This window comes from Anoplopoma fimbria, chromosome 17, assembly GCF_027596085.1.
Source record: "Anoplopoma fimbria isolate UVic2021 breed Golden Eagle Sablefish chromosome 17, Afim_UVic_2022, whole genome shotgun sequence".
NCBI lineage: Eukaryota > Metazoa > Chordata > Actinopteri > Perciformes > Anoplopomatidae > Anoplopoma > Anoplopoma fimbria.
The window spans coordinates 5,480,058-5,497,614 of record NC_072465.1 but is presented as its reverse complement, the minus strand read 5'-3'; the positions used below and the strand labels follow the sequence as shown (position 1 = coordinate 5,497,614).

The 17,557-nt window shown below is 40.1% G+C and overlaps 2 protein-coding genes across 7 annotated transcripts; both read left to right on the top strand.

Moving 5' to 3' along the window:
- Positions 1-1,585: 1,585 nt before the first annotated feature.
- uba3 (ubiquitin-like modifier activating enzyme 3) lies at positions 1,586-6,695 on the top strand. 6 transcript variants are annotated; one of them, XM_054616806.1, is made up of 18 exons: positions 1,586-1,625; positions 1,749-1,787; positions 2,504-2,624; positions 2,726-2,806; positions 2,906-2,988; positions 3,102-3,182; positions 3,431-3,474; positions 3,838-3,902; positions 4,079-4,234; positions 4,349-4,451; positions 4,589-4,702; positions 5,016-5,069; positions 5,252-5,288; positions 5,395-5,476; positions 5,575-5,675; positions 5,824-5,887; positions 5,999-6,053; positions 6,177-6,689. In XM_054616806.1, exons 1-18 carry the CDS (start codon positions 1,606-1,608, stop codon positions 6,263-6,265), a joined length of 1,389 nt encoding a protein of 462 aa, XP_054472781.1. In that variant the 5' UTR covers positions 1,586-1,605; the 3' UTR covers positions 6,266-6,689. The 6 variants fall into 6 exon arrangements, with proteins under 6 accessions (XP_054472781.1, XP_054472782.1, XP_054472780.1 ...); XM_054616808.1 differs by lacking the exon at positions 1,586-1,625 and adding an exon at positions 2,030-2,143 and having other exon boundaries at positions 1,692-1,939; XM_054616807.1 differs by lacking the exon at positions 1,749-1,787 and having other exon boundaries at positions 1,591-1,625.
- Positions 6,696-7,302: 607 nt separating this feature from the next.
- On the top strand, positions 7,303-17,393 carry tmf1 (TATA element modulatory factor 1). The gene is made up of 17 exons (XM_054616610.1): positions 7,303-7,907; positions 8,006-9,375; positions 10,077-10,180; positions 10,526-10,652; positions 10,835-10,940; positions 11,139-11,281; positions 12,122-12,288; positions 12,811-12,967; positions 13,601-13,693; positions 13,829-13,985; positions 14,094-14,286; positions 15,110-15,179; positions 15,263-15,355; positions 15,477-15,599; positions 15,697-15,855; positions 16,118-16,243; positions 16,327-17,393. The coding sequence occupies exons 1-17, from the start codon at positions 7,772-7,774 to the stop codon at positions 16,465-16,467; spliced, it is 3,465 nt and encodes a 1,154-aa protein (XP_054472585.1). The 5' UTR covers positions 7,303-7,771; the 3' UTR covers positions 16,468-17,393.
- Positions 17,394-17,557: the final 164 nt, after the last annotated feature.

Below are 17,557 nucleotides of genomic sequence, written 5' to 3'. Positions count from 1 at the left end.
AGGGCTGAGATGGCAGGCAGTCAGCTATGAAGGACATGGCCGCAGCAGTTATTTTTAGTTATCAGTTTTCGGAGGCTGTCATTTGGAACATCTCATTAAAAAATCTGAAAAAAATCTTGATACTCCATCAAACCATTCAAATCATCAAAACTCTGAGGGAAAAGAAGCTCTATATCATGCTGTGCATGCTCTCTCTCTCTCTTTCACTCTCTTTCAGACACACACACGCACACACACAGTATCCATAGTATCCCAAATTATTTGAGAGCACCACCATGCTATCAGTGCATACATTAGGCAGATCTTTGGTGACCTCTGCAGAATACATCTCCTATAATATAGGAGGGGTTGCAGACAGATGGATTAATTATGTTCATGTGCCCACAGGCATGTCTCTTAAAACGCATAGAAGCCCGTCCAAGGTTTATTAATCATTCTATAATGAGAGATTAAACACCCAGATTCATTAGCACAATGTGGACACCGTAAATCAGTTACGTGAGGGAGACGCCCTCACTAGTAAAGTCATTAAACTTAATAACAGGATCTCAATTTCATGTCTTATTCATGCTAGGTGCCTCATGTAGCCATTCACAACAAAGCAACCAAAAGCAATAAATCTGTGACAAAGTTCATCATTATGAAGTTAACACAGTGCTTTTGTTTAGATGTTTATTTACACGTAAATTACATAATAACAACACAAGGAGAAGGGCTGTAAATAAATTGAAAGATTAAATGAATGATCCAGCTATAGTTTGAATCCATGAAAATTTGATTATGCTCTTGAAACAGGTTTATTTAACTCAAATGGGCCATTTCTCTCTTCCTTTCCCTCCTTGACTGTTAGCTGGTTTTATAGGTAATTGCTGAAGTTATAGGGCTGAACCATACAGAGCAGAGCAATTATCAAGTAATTACTGGTAGAGTCAATAATTTAACTATTTACTATTATTAATTGTTATGCTCTTAGATGCTTGCTTAAGAAAGGAGATTCACTGATGACTTCTGGTGACTAGTATTTCTCTTGAATAGCTATGTTGAATACACTTATTGTAAGTCGCTTTGGATAAAAGCGTCTGCTAAATGACTGTAATGTAATGTAATGTAATGTAACCCCACTGCTCCAATGTCCTAGATTCTTACAGACTTGCAAATGTTGCATGAAAACATGCCAAAGTTTGGACATCTTTGCTAAATACACTCTTTTACCATTAACATTTGTGACAGAAATACAGTTTGATATCATCAACTGTAGGTGTGCACAGTGATGGATACACCGTACGTCTCTAAATAAAATGTAAATGCTGTCACCTGCTGGATCTGTGGTGTATCTACCGTCATTGTAGTGGACTGTTGACAATGCTGCCTTCAGAACTATCGGAAATATTGAAATTCAGCTAAAACTACATAGCTAATGCTAAGTTAGATGATATGCCTTTTATCACCTGCAGAGCCTAACTTCGTGACACAAAAGCTGTGTTCGGCTCATATTAAAACTTCTTCTAAATCTACCCAATTTTACGAGAATTTTGATATTATGCCTCAAGTCTTTGTATTTACTACCGTCGACGTCGGCATTTGAAGGCATATAAGTGGCTAAACATGGCGGACGCGGATGAGCCGTAAGTAGCTGCCGAAGAACCAAGCAAGAAACACAGTCATTAACTGCCCGAAAGATGCTTTCAAATCTCATTAACCTACGAAAGCACAGCATGAATGAACCTTCTTTTATTCTCTCTTTTTAGGGAGAAGAAAAGAAGGAGGGTAGTGGAGCTGACTGAGAAGTTAGTGATGAATTGGTAGAACTGGCGGAAGGTTTGAGGTGACCAGGCAGGGGGAAGGTTAACGTTAGCTACCTGGAGAAGCTAATCTGACATTTGTTATAGAGAGAGCACGGTGACTCTAGGCTGGGGTCAAAGCTACTGACCAGTTCCTCGTGAGTAGCTAACACGTCTATACAGTAAAACATAGATGGTACCTTCCACCTCTATGCAAAGTGAGAGGCTTTTACTCTACCTTCTTACAGTTGACATGCTAGCTATTCACCTAGCCTAGCCGCCGGGAACTGTCCAGTCAACAGACTAACGCCATATAACCCTAAAAGAGCCAGACGGTCAGCAGAAACGCCCACATGTCAGAAGTATGATAAATGATTTAATATGTTTCCATGGAGCTGTTAGATAACACTACGTTACCCCCGTTAGAGCAGACGCTGACATAGGACAGACATCAAAACACAAGTGACTGTTATAATAAAACTCTATGAACCTGATAAATGATTGCATGACCTGCTGTGAACTTTAAATACTATGTGACAGATAATCACAATATTATGTTTAGGTTTTGATTGATTGCTGTTTTTTTTTTTGCTTTTTTTTGCATGTTCCCAGTAGACGTAGAAGTTTTTGTGTAATATAAAACAATACAATGTTATGCATGCCATGCACCATCCAATACTGCTGATGACACATCCTAAATGTACTTGTGTTGTTGTTTACAGGATGGTGGTTGATGGAGGCTGTGGACGCACCTGTGAGTGGGAGGGTCGGTGGAACCATATCCAAAAGTTTCTTGAAAGGTCGGGGCCCTTCACGCATCCTGACTTTGAACCCAGCACAGAGGTAACAACTACCGGGATCGGAATTATTCAAGTTTTGTAATTGTCACCTGGGTCATCTCGCATTGCTTTAATATATAATGTCTTCATCGCTTCTCTCCACAGTCGTTGCAGTTTATGCTAGAAACCTGCAAAATCTTGGTCATTGGTGCTGGTGGTCTGGGATGTGAGCTGCTGAAAGACCTGGTATGATAACTATTATATTTTAGAAATATTTGGACAGTATGATTTATGCTTGAACGAATGGCCAACATTTTATTTGTTTTTGTTCATGTTGTGGCTCAGGCTTTATCAGGCTTCCGCAACATTCATGTTGTTGACATGGACACCATTGATGTGTCAAACCTAAATCGACAGTTTCTCTTCAGGTCAGAAAAATTATGTGAAACATTCTATGTCAATTTCGTTCCTGTATTATCGTTTAATGTAATGTTTGAAGCAATCAGACATGTTCTTTAATTGTGTGTTTGATGTTGACCAGGCCAAAAGATGTAGGACGACCCAAGGCGGACATTGCAGCCGATTTCGTCAACAACCGCATACCTGGATGCTGTGTAGTCCCGTATCCTTTTGATTGAACAACTATTGCAAGTTTTAAGATGCTTAATATAAATGTTGTTGTTAAAAAAAACTCCAACCAACAATCCACGTGATTTAAAGGTGTAAATTGGTGCAAGCAGCTAATCCCCATGTCAGAAACTATTTAAAGACTATTTCAAAACGTAGAATAGACACTGACCTTAGTTGTTGGGTTGTGAAAGTAGGTTGACATTCTTTCCAAACTTAACTTCTCCTTAATGCTTTGTGCAGACATTTTAAGAAAATTCAAGACTTAGATGAAACATTCTACAGACGTAAGTATCATTAAGACTTTTCAGTTGCAACTTTCCCAATGTGGGATTGGAGAGGGGGTCACGATTTACGGGGTTTACGGTTTCGATACACTTACTATACTTTTCACAAAAATAACTACATGTGATCAAAAGAAAAGACTAAAAAGCCATTCCAGAAGTTAATAAGAGCTAAAAATGTATTTTATTTATAACTTGTTTGTTATTTCGGTGAACACTGGTTCCCTTACTAAAACACTGCTTCAAAGCACTCCATTACCGTTGTTTACCTCTCATATAGCCACTGATGATTATTTTACATGATATTTTTATGATACAGCGTTACATTTTTCAGAACTACAATGCATCTTTCTATCATTCATCTAGAATTCCATATAATTGTCTGTGGACTGGACTCTATAGTTGCCAGGAGGTGGATGAATGGTATGCTGGTAAGTGGTTCCTCTTTACTGCAGTCTCTGTCACAGTACTTTTGTTTCAATACTTTTGCCAACAGTTTTTTCCCCAAAAATGTCTATCCTTCATTGGCTGAATTTAAAATGGTAAAGCTGTAACATGTGCTAAAAGGAACATGTTTTTTGTAATGACTCTTTGTCTTCCTCTGCAGCTTTCTTTGCTGGTTTATGAGGATGGTGTCTTAGACCCAGGTTCCATCATTCCTCTAATTGATGGTGGGACTGAAGGCTTTAAAGGCAACGCCAGAGTCATCCTCCCTGGCATGACTGCCTGCATCGACTGTACCCTTGAGCTTTACCCTCCTCAGGTGAGGTAGCATTTTTTAACATTAAAAAAAAAGATTTACAACCACGACATAGAGGTCTTACAGAATCATATCATGGTCAAGTTGTTGTTGCTAAAAATGCACCTGTCTTTGTAGATCAACTTCCCCATGTGTACAATAGCCTCCATGCCTCGTTTGCCAGAACATTGCATTGAGTATGTCAGGATGCTGCTGTGGCCGAAAAAGATGCCCTTTGGAGGTACGCATTACATTGAAGTTATCATTTTTGCTCAATGGTCTTTGTAATGTTTCAAATGTTTATTAAGAGACTCAACAAACCTGACTCCTGACATTTAAGACATTTTAAAACTTCTCGTTTGTGTGTATTTGGATTAGATGGTGTGGTCCTGGATGGGGATGACCCAGAGCACATCCAGTGGGTGTACCAGAGATCCCTGGAGAGGGCAGCAGAGTTCAACATAACAGGAGTCACATACAGACTAACCCAGGGTGAGCACACATAGCACATCTATCTGTCACCAACAGAACACTGCTACTTTATTTGCAGCTCAGCTGGAAGGCGAGCCAAATAACATAAAACAGCTAAATTTGTTGTCTGAATGATTTTGGAAGTTTGATACTTTTGCTTGTGTCTTTAAAATACAATTTCTTTATGTGCAAGAAAAATGGTAAAACTTTGCAACTTTAATGTCTTATTGATGTTTGCTCTGATCAGCAGATGTATATAACTTTTATGTCTTTGATTGTTTACTGCAGAAGTACAGAAAATTTATATTTTCTATATTGTATTTAATTGTTGCAGGTGTTGTAAAGAGGATAATTCCTGCTGTAGCGTCTACAAATGCTGTCATAGCTGGTAAGTAGCTTGAATAAATGTGAAGTTGTGTTGGAGAGCTGTGGATCTGATGCCTTTATCAAAGATTGGATGCCCTGTCATTGAAGAGTTAATCATTTCCAAACAGAAATGAGTATAATACCTTCCTGTAAACAGAACATTCTACCCGGAGATAATTTTACATCCTTGTTTGTTTTAACCAGCTGCTTGCGCCACCGAGGTTTTCAAAATAGCATCAAGGTGAGTTTGCAGGTTCTGCTTGGCAGCCATAAGCACAAAGTGAAAATCTGTTTAAACCATGTTGGCCTCTCATTATTTCTCATGGCATTACCTTTTGCATCTGCAGTGCCTATATACCTCTCAACAACTACATGGTCTTTAACGATGTTGACGGCCTGTACACCTACACGTTTGAGGCAGAACGCAAGGTTTGTCCCTGCCAAGGTTTGATCTGCCAGCTCATAATTGCAACAGTAATATATTTGCCTTTTTGCAAAACACATGTTAACATTCACTTCTTATGCAGGAAAACTGTTCAGCCTGCAGCCAAGTACCTCTGGACTTGCACTTTTCTCCATCTTCCAAACTCCAGGAGTTGTTGGACCACCTGACTGAGAGTGCCTCCCTGTAGGTTTAGCAGCCTTATATTGATTTATTACTTATTTCTGCACTCTACTACTTAACTTCTGCTTATGGTTATATTTGCTTGCTGTTATATTTTTTGTTGTACATTACACATTACCTTCAACAACCAAATATACTGTATTTTCTTCAGACAAATGAAATCACCTGCTATAACCGCAACAGTGGAAGGAAAGAACAAAACATTATATTTACAGGTAATTAACCTCTGGTTTCACACTTTTTGTCTTTTTATTATTATTGATATAATAAGGCAATCATTCCTGTTTTGGTTTAAGCTTACATTCAGTTGGTATTTTGTCTTGCAGTCTGTAGTTTCAATTGAACAGAGGACACGGCCAAATCTGTCTAAAACCCTGAAAGGTGAGGTGCTTTATTTACAGAATTTTATTTCCCAGAAATGGCAATGCCTACACTCTAAATTGGTGAGATGAATTTACTGTGAATATGTTGACTCACTACTGTTCTGAACATGTTTTCTTTTAGAGCTGGGGCTGAATGACGGACAAGAGCTGGCTGTAGCTGATGCCACCACACCCCAGACCATGTTGTTCAGACTCTGCTTTACCTCATAGGATTGATTTAAGCACTCCACAACCAGTTGATTTCATGGCCAACTATGAATGCAGAATATTTAAAATGGTCTAAAAACTGGAACCGTTTACAGTGTATTCAGTCACAGTGTAAATGAGTGTACTTCATTTCATTGTTTTAATGTACTTATTGACTAACGTTTTGCACTGAAAAGCCAAAATCATAGTTCATACCTTGTCTTTTCTTTTGTTGATACATTATCTGCAAATGGTGAGGGTTTATGCATTATTGTGTTAACTGCACTACAACCTAAAGCGTGCTACGTGCAAGCAAAGAGACAAAAAATGGTTCATTTGGTAAATATTATTGTGTACATGGTCTGGTTTTGAATATTTATTTATCAGTTTTTTAATTGCAGAAACCACTGAAGTGGTAGTTGGCAAACAATGATAATGATGTGTGAACTGGAATAAAAATGTTTTTCTTACAAAGTTTCTTTTTTCTTTATATGCTCACATGGATTTGTGGGAACTAAAAGGTTTTCACTCAAGATAAAGCATGTAAAGTTGACCTTACTGTCTAAGAGCCACTTCACTTCAGAGCCGGTTTGATTCCATTTATCAATAGAAACCACATTTATTTTATTAAGGTATCAGCTAACAACTAAAGCAGGCTGAAACACAAATACTCATATTGAATGTATACGTGTGCGGCTGTGGCACATGAGGTAGAGCGCTTGTCCCGTAACCACAAGGTTGATGGTTCAAACCCCTCTACCGGCAACATGCCGAGGTGTCCTTGAGCAAGACACCTAACCCCAAGTTGCTCCCCGGGCGCTTCATTGCAGCCCACTGCTCCTCCGGGATGGGTTAAATGCAGAGAAAAAATTTCCCCATTGTGGGACTAATAAAGGCTTAATTATTATTATTATTATTATTATTATTATTATTATTATTATTATTATTATTATTATTATTACACGCACCCTTATCACAGCATTTCATGCCCAGACTGACCAGTCGACTAGTCGGACGGACCGTGACGTCATCGTGCTACGTGGAAAGGAAGTAGAGGCTAATGCTAGCGGGGCTGCAAGTTGAGAGCGACCAAAACAAACGATGACGGTCGAGCAAAGGAGCCGGAAAAAGCTTGGATTACGCCTGGGAATGCTCTTGCTTTTAGCTGGCGTAGAGTTCTAGATACGGTATTAGAGATACCTGTATGTCTAGATGAGAAATGATGCGATGTTGAATGCCAACGGGCCAGTTTTGAGAGCTGTCTCTCGGATAGATGCTGTCCCTCCACAGTGACGCTATGCGGTGGCTAGACAGCTTTGCTAACTAGCTAGCTAAGCGGCAGCGAGCTGTCAACAAAGCTTTTCTGGACAGAACAAAAGTTGGAAATTGCGAAGTATTATTCGCAGCAGGTTATCGTTGATAACGAGAAATGCAAAGACAGTTTAACTTTGTGTGTTAACGTCAAAATCCACTGTTAGATACGAGTCACAACTCGGTGATAGGTAGCTCACGTTAGCCTAAACAGCCACAATGAGTTGGTTCAACGCGTCTCATCTCTCCAGCTTCGCCAAACAAGCTTTAACGACGGCTCAGAAGTCAATCGACCGAGTTCTGGACATCAAAGAAGAGGACCAGTGGGGTGACACCGTTGTAATGCCCTTTGATGGTAAGTAGTGTAACATAGGGTGGTAAAAGCTAATGTTGCTATATGCATATTTCAGATTACTGCTACAACTGGTGGTACCATTTCTTTTTTTTTGTCAGATGTTACAATACCTGGGAAGCTGTCACTAAGTGGAGGATGGGGAATGACGCAGTGGGAAGCGCCTCCTGAGGAAAAGACCACCACTCCTCCTCCTTCCTCTGAGGCCATTACTACGCCTGTCACCCGCACAGTTGTGGATGAATCCGAAAACTTTTTTAGTGCTTTTCTGCCTCCCGGAGATGTACAAGGTGTCACCAACACCCAGGTAGTGTCTGTGCCCCCTGCTAAGTCTCAAGGGCGGCCTCAGGAGAAGGAAAAGAAAAACGACGAAGAGGCCGTGGCACAAAAAGAAGTGGAGACTGAAATGTCAGCACCTGACGATGAGAGTCATGAGAACCAGACAGTTGCTGAGAACCAGCCAGTAGAGCTTGAGTCCGCACCAGCAGAACCTTATGCAGACACTATCCTCCTGCAGCCGGTTTCTCCATCTTCTTCCAGTGACCTTCCTTGTAACCCTGACAGTGACAAGAGCAGTGGAAAAACAGATGTTGGCTCTACAGTTTCTGTAGACACAGAAACAGAGCAGTCAGAGACTCCACCAGATCACCAGATTGAGCAGGACACTACAGATTCACCAGAACCTGCTGCTGTCACCTCTGAACCTATGAACTCTACACCTTGTGATCCTTCGCCCTCCCCACCATCTAAGGAAGTACTCATAGAGCATAAAGACTCAAAGGTGGAGGACCGTCAAAATGATACCCCCTCTCCACCAGTCAGCGCTTTCTCCTCAGGAACCTCTACCACCAGTGACATTGAAGTGCTTGACCATGAGTCCGTGTTGAGTGAGAGTTCAGCCAGCTCCAGACAAGAAACTGGGGAGGGCAAGGCTGGCCTTCACCTGATGCAGGGCTCCTTCCAGCTCCTCACTGCCTCCACCTGTGGAGATTTCCCCCGTCTGGAGGACTATTCCAAACTCACAGAGAGCTGTGGCTCGTCCTCGGACGCATTTGAACGTATAGATTCATTCAGTGTGCAGTCATTGGATAGCCGGAGTGTCAGTGAGGTTAACTCAGATGATGACATCCCTGGCAGTCGGACACTAGCGTCTGTCACTGCAGGCCCTACGCCTTTAACAGTATCGTCAGCTGTATGCCAGCAGGAGGAAGATGGAGTGGCGGAAAAGGAAGAAGATGAGGAAGAGGGCTTTACAGAAACAATGAGGGAGCAATCGCTGGATGAGATGGAGGAGAGTGGGCGGAGTGCTACACCTGTCAACAGTGAGCAGCCAGAAGAGTTGATGGAACAGGAATCTGAGGCTAATGTCACACTCTCTGATCTCACCTCCAAAGCTGAGGAACAGATCACTCCACCAATCACAGAAGAGATGAAAAGTGTCTCGACCGTTCAGATTTTGGAGCTTCAAAAGGTATTATAACCATTGTGTTCCTATGTGGCTGACAGTATCAATTGTTAATATTTGTTTTATCTACATATACATATGTAAGTTATGTATGTTGACAAAGTCAATTTAGTTTCAACTTCATAAACACCTTACCTTCAGTATGGACTGTTTGTCTTGCCACTCTTTGAAAAAGTTAAAAACAAATATGATATCTATATATATATACACAGTATATACACACACTGCTCTGAAAAAAAACATGTACATGGTATATAAGAAAATAATTGAAAAATAAGTATAACTCTGCGGTAACAACTGTTTGCATTTCAACCAGCTCAGTATTTTTCTAAGCCTTAATGCAAAATAGATATGAATAACTTTGCTACACTATCACGTCATATTTCCATAAATTATTTAGAGCTTGTTTCACCCGTCTAATAGATTTAATTGCAATTTTGCCATGTGTTTGAAAACAATGAACTCTAGTGTATTTTAAAATATCTGCCAATATATTGTCAGAAATGTTGGTCAAAAACATTGGTTCAAAAATCAGTATTTCTCTTTATCACAGAATTTGTTATGTTATACGAAGAAGGCAACCATAAAACCCTCACAGTATATTTAAGCAAGATCACACTACTCTTCTTATGAGTGAATTTTTATTTTTAGGCTATTCTGTGCATCTGCTGTTTTAAACACAATACAATGTTGTGGACATGTTGCAGGTCATTGACGAGCTCTCAAGCCGCCTTGAGAAGAGAGAGTCTCAGCTGCTGGCAGTCAGCAAAGACAAGGCCAGGCTGGAGGAGCAGTGTGACAACCTCAAAGAGTGAGTATACGACACACACACCTGGTACACAATGGCACTGTAAACAATGTTAAGAAACCTGTTTTACCAGACAAGGTAACATAGTGCCACCGTATTGGGTAATGAACTTGTTGATCTTGTGAATGAAGCTACAATCAAGTTTTATTTGGTATTTATTTATATACCTTTTATTTAATTATGTAATTATCGTAACTACACTGAAACAAAATGTTTTCATTAAGTCACAGTGATTGTTAAATTCTTAAAATAATCTACTCCTGCAGAGCTTTACAAGCAGTCTTGGCTCTGAGGCTGTATAGCATTTGACAAAATGCTCCTCCACTAATGACTCTGTTCATCCTCTAGTGAAGTGATAACCTTGAAGGAGGAGAGCTCCACTGTTCAGTCCCTAAAGGATGAGTTCACACAGCGCATAGCAGATGTGGAGAGGAAGGGTCAGCTGGCATGCAAAGAAAGAGACATAGCCAAGAAGGTAAGGGATCTGAGGCTCCACTCTCCTTCTACTCCATCAGCAGTACATTTAGATTAGTTTTCCAATAGCTAAAAAGGGTTTATTGTTTTTTTAACTAACCCATATTTATCTACTATTATGTTGAAATTAAAAATCCAAATGTCCAAAGTCTGTGTCAAAGAGGACATTTCTCTATGCAACAGGAAATAAAAGGCCTGCGAGAGGAGCTTTCTACAAGACTTCACTCCAGTGATACACTGGAGATCATCAGAGAGAAGGAAGAGCAGATCAGAGGCCTGCTGGAGGAAGGTAAGACTCATTTATGTAGCAGACTATAATTCTTCACCTCCACCAACCCACTTAATACCACTCCAGAGAGGAAATGTTCAACATAAAGCCAGATCGGTCTCACATAGTACCAAAGCTGCTTTTACTATATCTAACTTCAAAAAAAGTTGTGGTCAGGACAGCACTAAGCCGTGAAAGACTTATTTTTGTCACTTTCAGGCGAAAAGTTGTCCAAGCAGCAGCTGCAGCACAGCAACATCATCAAGAAACTGCGTGTGAAGGAGAAGGAAAGCGACACAAGGATCACCAAGCAACAGAGGAAAATCAAGGAGCAGGAGGAGGAGCTCAGGCAACTGCAGCAGGTCGGATTTTATTGCATAGCTAAAAATGTTGGTTGAACGATAGAATTAATGTTTTGAGTGCAATTGTGAAAGGACTGCTTTAAGCACTTTTGAGGTTTAGTGATATGGGAATAAGTTGTCGTTATCAGTTACTATTCATTTTGATTCAGAGGAACTTTATCTACATTTTAGTTAGATTTTTTTACCCCACGTTTTCATTTAAGTGTTGTTCGAATTAAATTTCAAGTTTGTTTCATTGTGAGGTTTAAATCTTAAGTTAAGATGTAATATTTTTTTACAAGCAAATTTAGGCTTGCTCTAGTAAACCTATTCAAAACTAACAGTTTGAGTTAGCAGCATTTCCATCCTGATGTTACTTTGTTTCAATTGGAGGAAGTGAGGTTGACCAGTTGGGGTTTGGTGTTGTTAGAAGGCGCAATAAAATGGCTATGGACTATTTTTGCTATTCAATTGTTTGACATGCTTTTGGCTTTTAATTAGAAAAAACTTGAGTTAATGTCACCAGATGGGACTTGTTATCCTACACTGTCTAACTTGCATAAGTACATTTATTTACAACGCTTCTGAATGTTTTGCCTGTGTGGGGATGGAAAAAATTATAATTAATTTTCATGGTGTTGTTATGTTACTTGTCATCCATTTACCACTTTAATTACCGCTATCTGTTTGTATTTTATCATTACCTATGTAAAACATTATTTATTTTTCCCCAAAGTCTTGACATTTTTTTTTATCAGTAACAGCACTTTTCACTATTTTATAGTATTAGTTATGATTAGCTTAAGTAACCAAATGTAGTATAATCATGGCTGAAAGTCAAGTGTTTTTTGTGTGTTTTAGGTTCTAGATGGGAAGGAAGAGGTGGAGAAACAGCACAGGGAGAACATCAAGAAGTTGAACGCTGTGGTGGAGCGGCAGGAGAAGGAGCTCAGCAGGCTGCAGACCGACTCTGAGGAGCTGCAGGAGACGAACAGGAGCCTCCAGGCTGCTCTGGACAGCTCTTATAAGTAAACACTGACACACCCTTCTGTTGAAACTGAATACTAACGACGACGAGGGCTCTGACTGTGAATTTAATCTCACAAGCCAGCAATTGTATTGTACTTTACACCTCATTGAATATTTCATGGTTTGCAAAGTAAACAGTCCAGACTATGTATTTGAAAGGTGACACATTTATTGTGAGGTACTTGGGTGTATTGGATTTGAAATGATGCAATGAAAATGTAGGTTAACGTGTTGACTTCCACCTTTTTATTTGAAGATGTTTATATCTACATTGAGTGAACAGTAAGGGAATCGTAACCACTTTAATACATAGTCCCCCAGTTTGACGGGGACAGAGAGTTATCGTACAAATAGGCATGTACTTAAATAATAAATGCCCCATCGTCATTGTTTCATTTCAGCTCCAGTGTGCTGAAGTACAGAGCCAGACAACAACAAATGTCCCACTGTTCTTAAAAATAGGGACGGCACTGTAATAGGGTTATGATGTTGATGGTCTACTTCAACGTCTCTGTTGTCAGGGAGCTGGCAGTACTTCACAAGGCACATGTCAGCAGAACGAGTGAGGCCGAAGAGGCAGCTCACAGCAGGGAAACACAGGCCAAGGGGCAGCTGAGCCTGGCTCTCGAGAAGGCTCAGGAGGAGGCCAGGATGCAACAAGAGGCTCTGGCCGATCAGGTAAAACAGACTCGGGCTGTAGACACATCTGTTGGCTTTGCATGTAAGTAAAGCGTCGAAGGCTCATCAGACATGCTAGTTTGCTGCTGCATGAGCAACCCAACACACCTTGCATGCGTTACACGATACGTTTACTCTACAGTAGGCTTTGGTGCAGCTTCAATAAACCTCAATACTCAAAGGGGAGTCAGTTGTGCAGCTTTTATTTGCTGCAAATAATTTCCCCTAGTACAGGAGATACTGTGGCCCAGAACCAAATATTTACCTGTTATGATTACTCATTCATACAAGCACACATGGTTGACGGTGTGTGCTTTCTTCACTATACCCAGATTTTATTCCACTGCACCTGTTTCATTCTCAAAATTGCAATGGTGATTATAGTGAATGTCTACAGCATGTTCTTGACTATTTTGTTGGAGATGCTACCTAAGCCAGATAGAAATTGTCAGTTACCAAGGCCAATAAAGCATACTAATGCTGTATTTTTTTATGTAATTTCACACATAGATGAAAGTAAGCCTGAACAGTTTCTGATTTATTGTTCCTTACTTTCTGTATTACACATTCACTTGAAACACTGCAAAGTTTAACAGTAAATCCTTTATTAACTCTCTTTAATGTTGTGTATAGGTGGCTGACCTGAGACTGGCTCTGCAGAGGGCTGAGCAACAGCAAGGAAGAAAAGAAGATTATTTGAGGGAGGAAATCAGTGAGCTGCAGCAGGTAACATAATATGCTGGTTAGAAAATGTCCTACCATGCTGGTTCCCTTTGGCAAGAGGTAGAAATAACCAGAAGTTTGACCAGGCAGAATTAATTAAATGAATGCACACCGTTTTTGTCGTTTCATCTTCCACAGAGGCTTCAGGAGGCAGAGACAAGGAACCAGGAGCTCAGTCAGAGTGTTACCTCGGCAACACGACCCCTACTGCGGCAGATTGAGAACTTACAGGCCTCACTGGGTGGACAGACTGCATCCTGGGAAAAACTGGAGAAGAACATCTCTGATAGGCTAGGTAAGAGGAGTTTTACTGTATGTGTAAAACAAAAGCCAAAATACAGTTTTGTACAAAGTAAGCAAAACGCTTTACATCTTTTTTTGGTCTCCCTTTTCTTTTCAACAGCGGATGCCCAGGCACAGCTGGCTGTTGCAGTGGAGAAGGAACGATCAGCAACAGAAGACCTTCTGGCCATCAAGTCCCAGCTGGCCTCTCTGGAGTCCCAGAACTCCCTGTTCCGTCAGGAGAAGGCCCGACTCCTGGCACAGGTGGATGCTGAGAAGACCAAGAGAGAGAAACTTGAGGATGAGAGCAGCAGGTAGCAAAGTGCAACTTAAAACTCAAGCCTAGAATGTGAACTGATAAGGTTGATCAATAAGTGCTGAGTCCAAATGTTTTTGTCTTGTCTGAAGTTAGCTTTATTTATGTCATTGTTATTGGAAACCATATTTTAAAACATTAGTAGACAGTGAATTTTATGCTGCATTGACTTATTATTTCTTTATTATTTTACCGTGATTATCTAACTTTTGTTGGATGTTTTACATGTTTAAATTGTGAATATAATTGACATAGTTTTCTCTGGGTAGAAACAAACGTGTGGAACTGTTGAGGTAAAATGCAGTTACCACATCTCTCCTTGTAATGCTAATGATTCCTGGAGAGGGTTTTTGTCTCACAACAAACCCATCTGTGATGCAGAGTGTGAAGCAGAGGCCAGAGGGACGCCCCCCTGGCAGCACTCATGCATGCACACTTGGCCTCTCTGCCACATGGTTAACTTTTGTGAGAAGTCAAGTCACTGTTAAAGGGCTAGTGGTTCAATGGTTAACGCATTTGATTACGGAGTAGAAGATACTTAGTTTGACCCCTGGCTACCTTGGAGACTTTTTAACTCCTACTGAAAGGTGTAAATTATGTTTCTCTGAAAATATGACAATTTAAGCTAATATTGTATACAGCTTGTGGCCGATTGGGGAACAGTATATCTCCTTTTTTCAGTTATATTGTTAGATTGTCATTATATTGTACACTTGCTCGTCTAATTTAATTATGGGCGTCTCTTATGGGGTATTTCACTGGTTTTGTCTGTGATACAGTTGATTGTTTGTAGTGACTTATTGCTCGTTATCTCAATGTAGGGAGCACGTTGATTTGGAAAATCTACGAGGAGAACACATTCGCATGGTAGAAGAGACCAAGAAAGAAAAGGTACCTTAATGCTCCCTCCTACTCTTGTTGTTCTCCTCTATGAAACAAGTCCCTCATGTGCATCGTTTTGCTTCTTCCACCAGCTGCTGCTGACCAATCAATTAGAGATGGAGAAGATGAAGGTGGAGCAAGAGAAGAAGAAATGCTACCTGGCACATGAGGCCCTCAAGGAAAAGGTTTAGGACTATTAAGATATTATCAATGTTTAGTCTGTTTCATCCCTTGAGAATTCTCAATTTAAACAGTTAAGATGTCTTCATTCTGTTCTGTTAAAGTTGTGAATTTTTTTCCTATTAGGAGCGGAAGACCTTGACCCACTCTGTAGGAGAACCTCCAGCCTCTTCCACACCCTCCTTGTCCCGCTCTAGCTCCATCAGTGGGGCAGACAATGCTGGTCTACACACCTCTATTCTCTCCCAGGTACACGCTGGGAATGATCACGATGATTAGTCTGTCCGTGCATGCTTTGATTTGTGTAGCTTGACCCGCCCTGTACTTTTGTTTCATTCTTCCACAGGATGACTGTTTAGACCACTCTCTGGGTACCATGACCATGTCGATGTCGATGAGCGGGACCAACCTGTACGAGGCCGCCAGGCTGTCTGGAGGCTCCAGCTTCATAGAGAACCTCCAGTCCCAGCTCAAACTCAGAGAAGGAGAGATAACACAACTGCAGGTAGCAATTCAGAACAAAGCTACATAAAGCTTCTTAAAAATGTTTGTATTAGTTTGATGGTTCTGCTTGTGTCAGCACCACCTGTCTGCAGACAGAAGGTTGGCCAAATCTGCAATGTTTCCTTACAGTTACAAAAAAGTATTTAAATATGGTAAAACAAAACATATCAACAGCAAAATTAACATTTGGATAAAAAAAGGGATCATGCTTTGCACTAAAAAACATTGCGTTGTACCCTCTTTCTGTCCTCCTGTTTTTGCAGCTTGAGATATCCAGTCTAGAGAGGAGTCGTTCTGTGATGGCAGAAGAGCTGGTCCGACTCACCAATCAAAACGATGAGATGGAGGAGATGGTGAAGGAGATCCCCAAGTTGAAAGTTCAACTCAAGGTAAGGGCTGTACAAGCAGATACAGGATACCTTTATGCTGTATCTGCAAAGGTTCTTCTAATTAGTGTGGTTGTGCATTGCAGGATCTGGAGCAGAGGCACAACACTATCCTGCAGATGTATGGAGAAAAGGCTGAAGAGGCAGAGGAGCTGAGACTCGACCTTGAAGACGTGAAGAACATGTACAAAACCCAGATTGATGAACTGCTGAAGAACCAGAAATAAACCGTTTTTAACTGTGTTACTTCTGGGACTCCCACAAACAAAACAATTTACCATCTTAGCCACACGTGCATTCACAGGAAAATAATATGCAGAGAATTTAGCTTAAACACTGTGTCAAAAGAAAACTCTTACCCTTATCTATTTTATTTGAATGAATTATCAAATGCTATATTTAAGTGGGGATGTTGGGATTATGCATAACATACAATATATTCTTACAGAATCAGTATGAAGGGTAGCCATAGATTGTGATTCAGGTGTCGATTTGAGATATTTGGCATATGTACCAACTTTGCTTCTGGCTTCATTTCTCATGTTTAAACCTTTTCATAGTATTGTATGAACAGTGTACAACTGTTGGGAGATAGTCAAGGTTTTTTTGCACTATACAAATTCATCTTTGTTCCTTTCTTAATGCATAATCAGAATGGTTTAAGAAATATATAAAACGATATTGTACAGAGAATTTTATGTATTGTTTTTATCTCCTTGCAAATCACAAAATGTGGTGTAAACATGAGAGTAGTCTGCGATTGAAATCCGAAGAAAGAAAGATTGGATTTTAAACCTTATAAATATGTAAATTAATAAACATTTATTTGGGTGGTGAATAATACCATGATTCTTGATTTGAATTGTAAGGATTCACACATTAGAAGTCTGCATTTTTATAATATTCATACAAAATACTTAATAATATCAAGTATGCGCAAAAGTCTTAATCTCCATGTTTTTTACACAGGATTAGCCATACTTGTAAAAGTGTGACTGAAACACGTTTAATTAAATTAACAGACATGTTGATGGTACATATACGAGATTATCTACACAGGAAACATTTAATTGTTAACATTGTGTTGCATGTATGTCAGATTGAACAATGATTTGTAAAACTGTCTGATAATTATTTATTTTCCAATTTCTGAGCTCAGCCTTTTATTTACCTAATTAAAAGACTATTTATCTTTGTTTGTTGTCAACATTTACAGTATAATGGCCCTTTTTTAAAAGAAACCTTGTAGAGAGCTCTCATAGCATCTAGGCTTGGGAGCACTCCCGGGAGAAAGTGTGGTGCACAGCGCCATCCTGC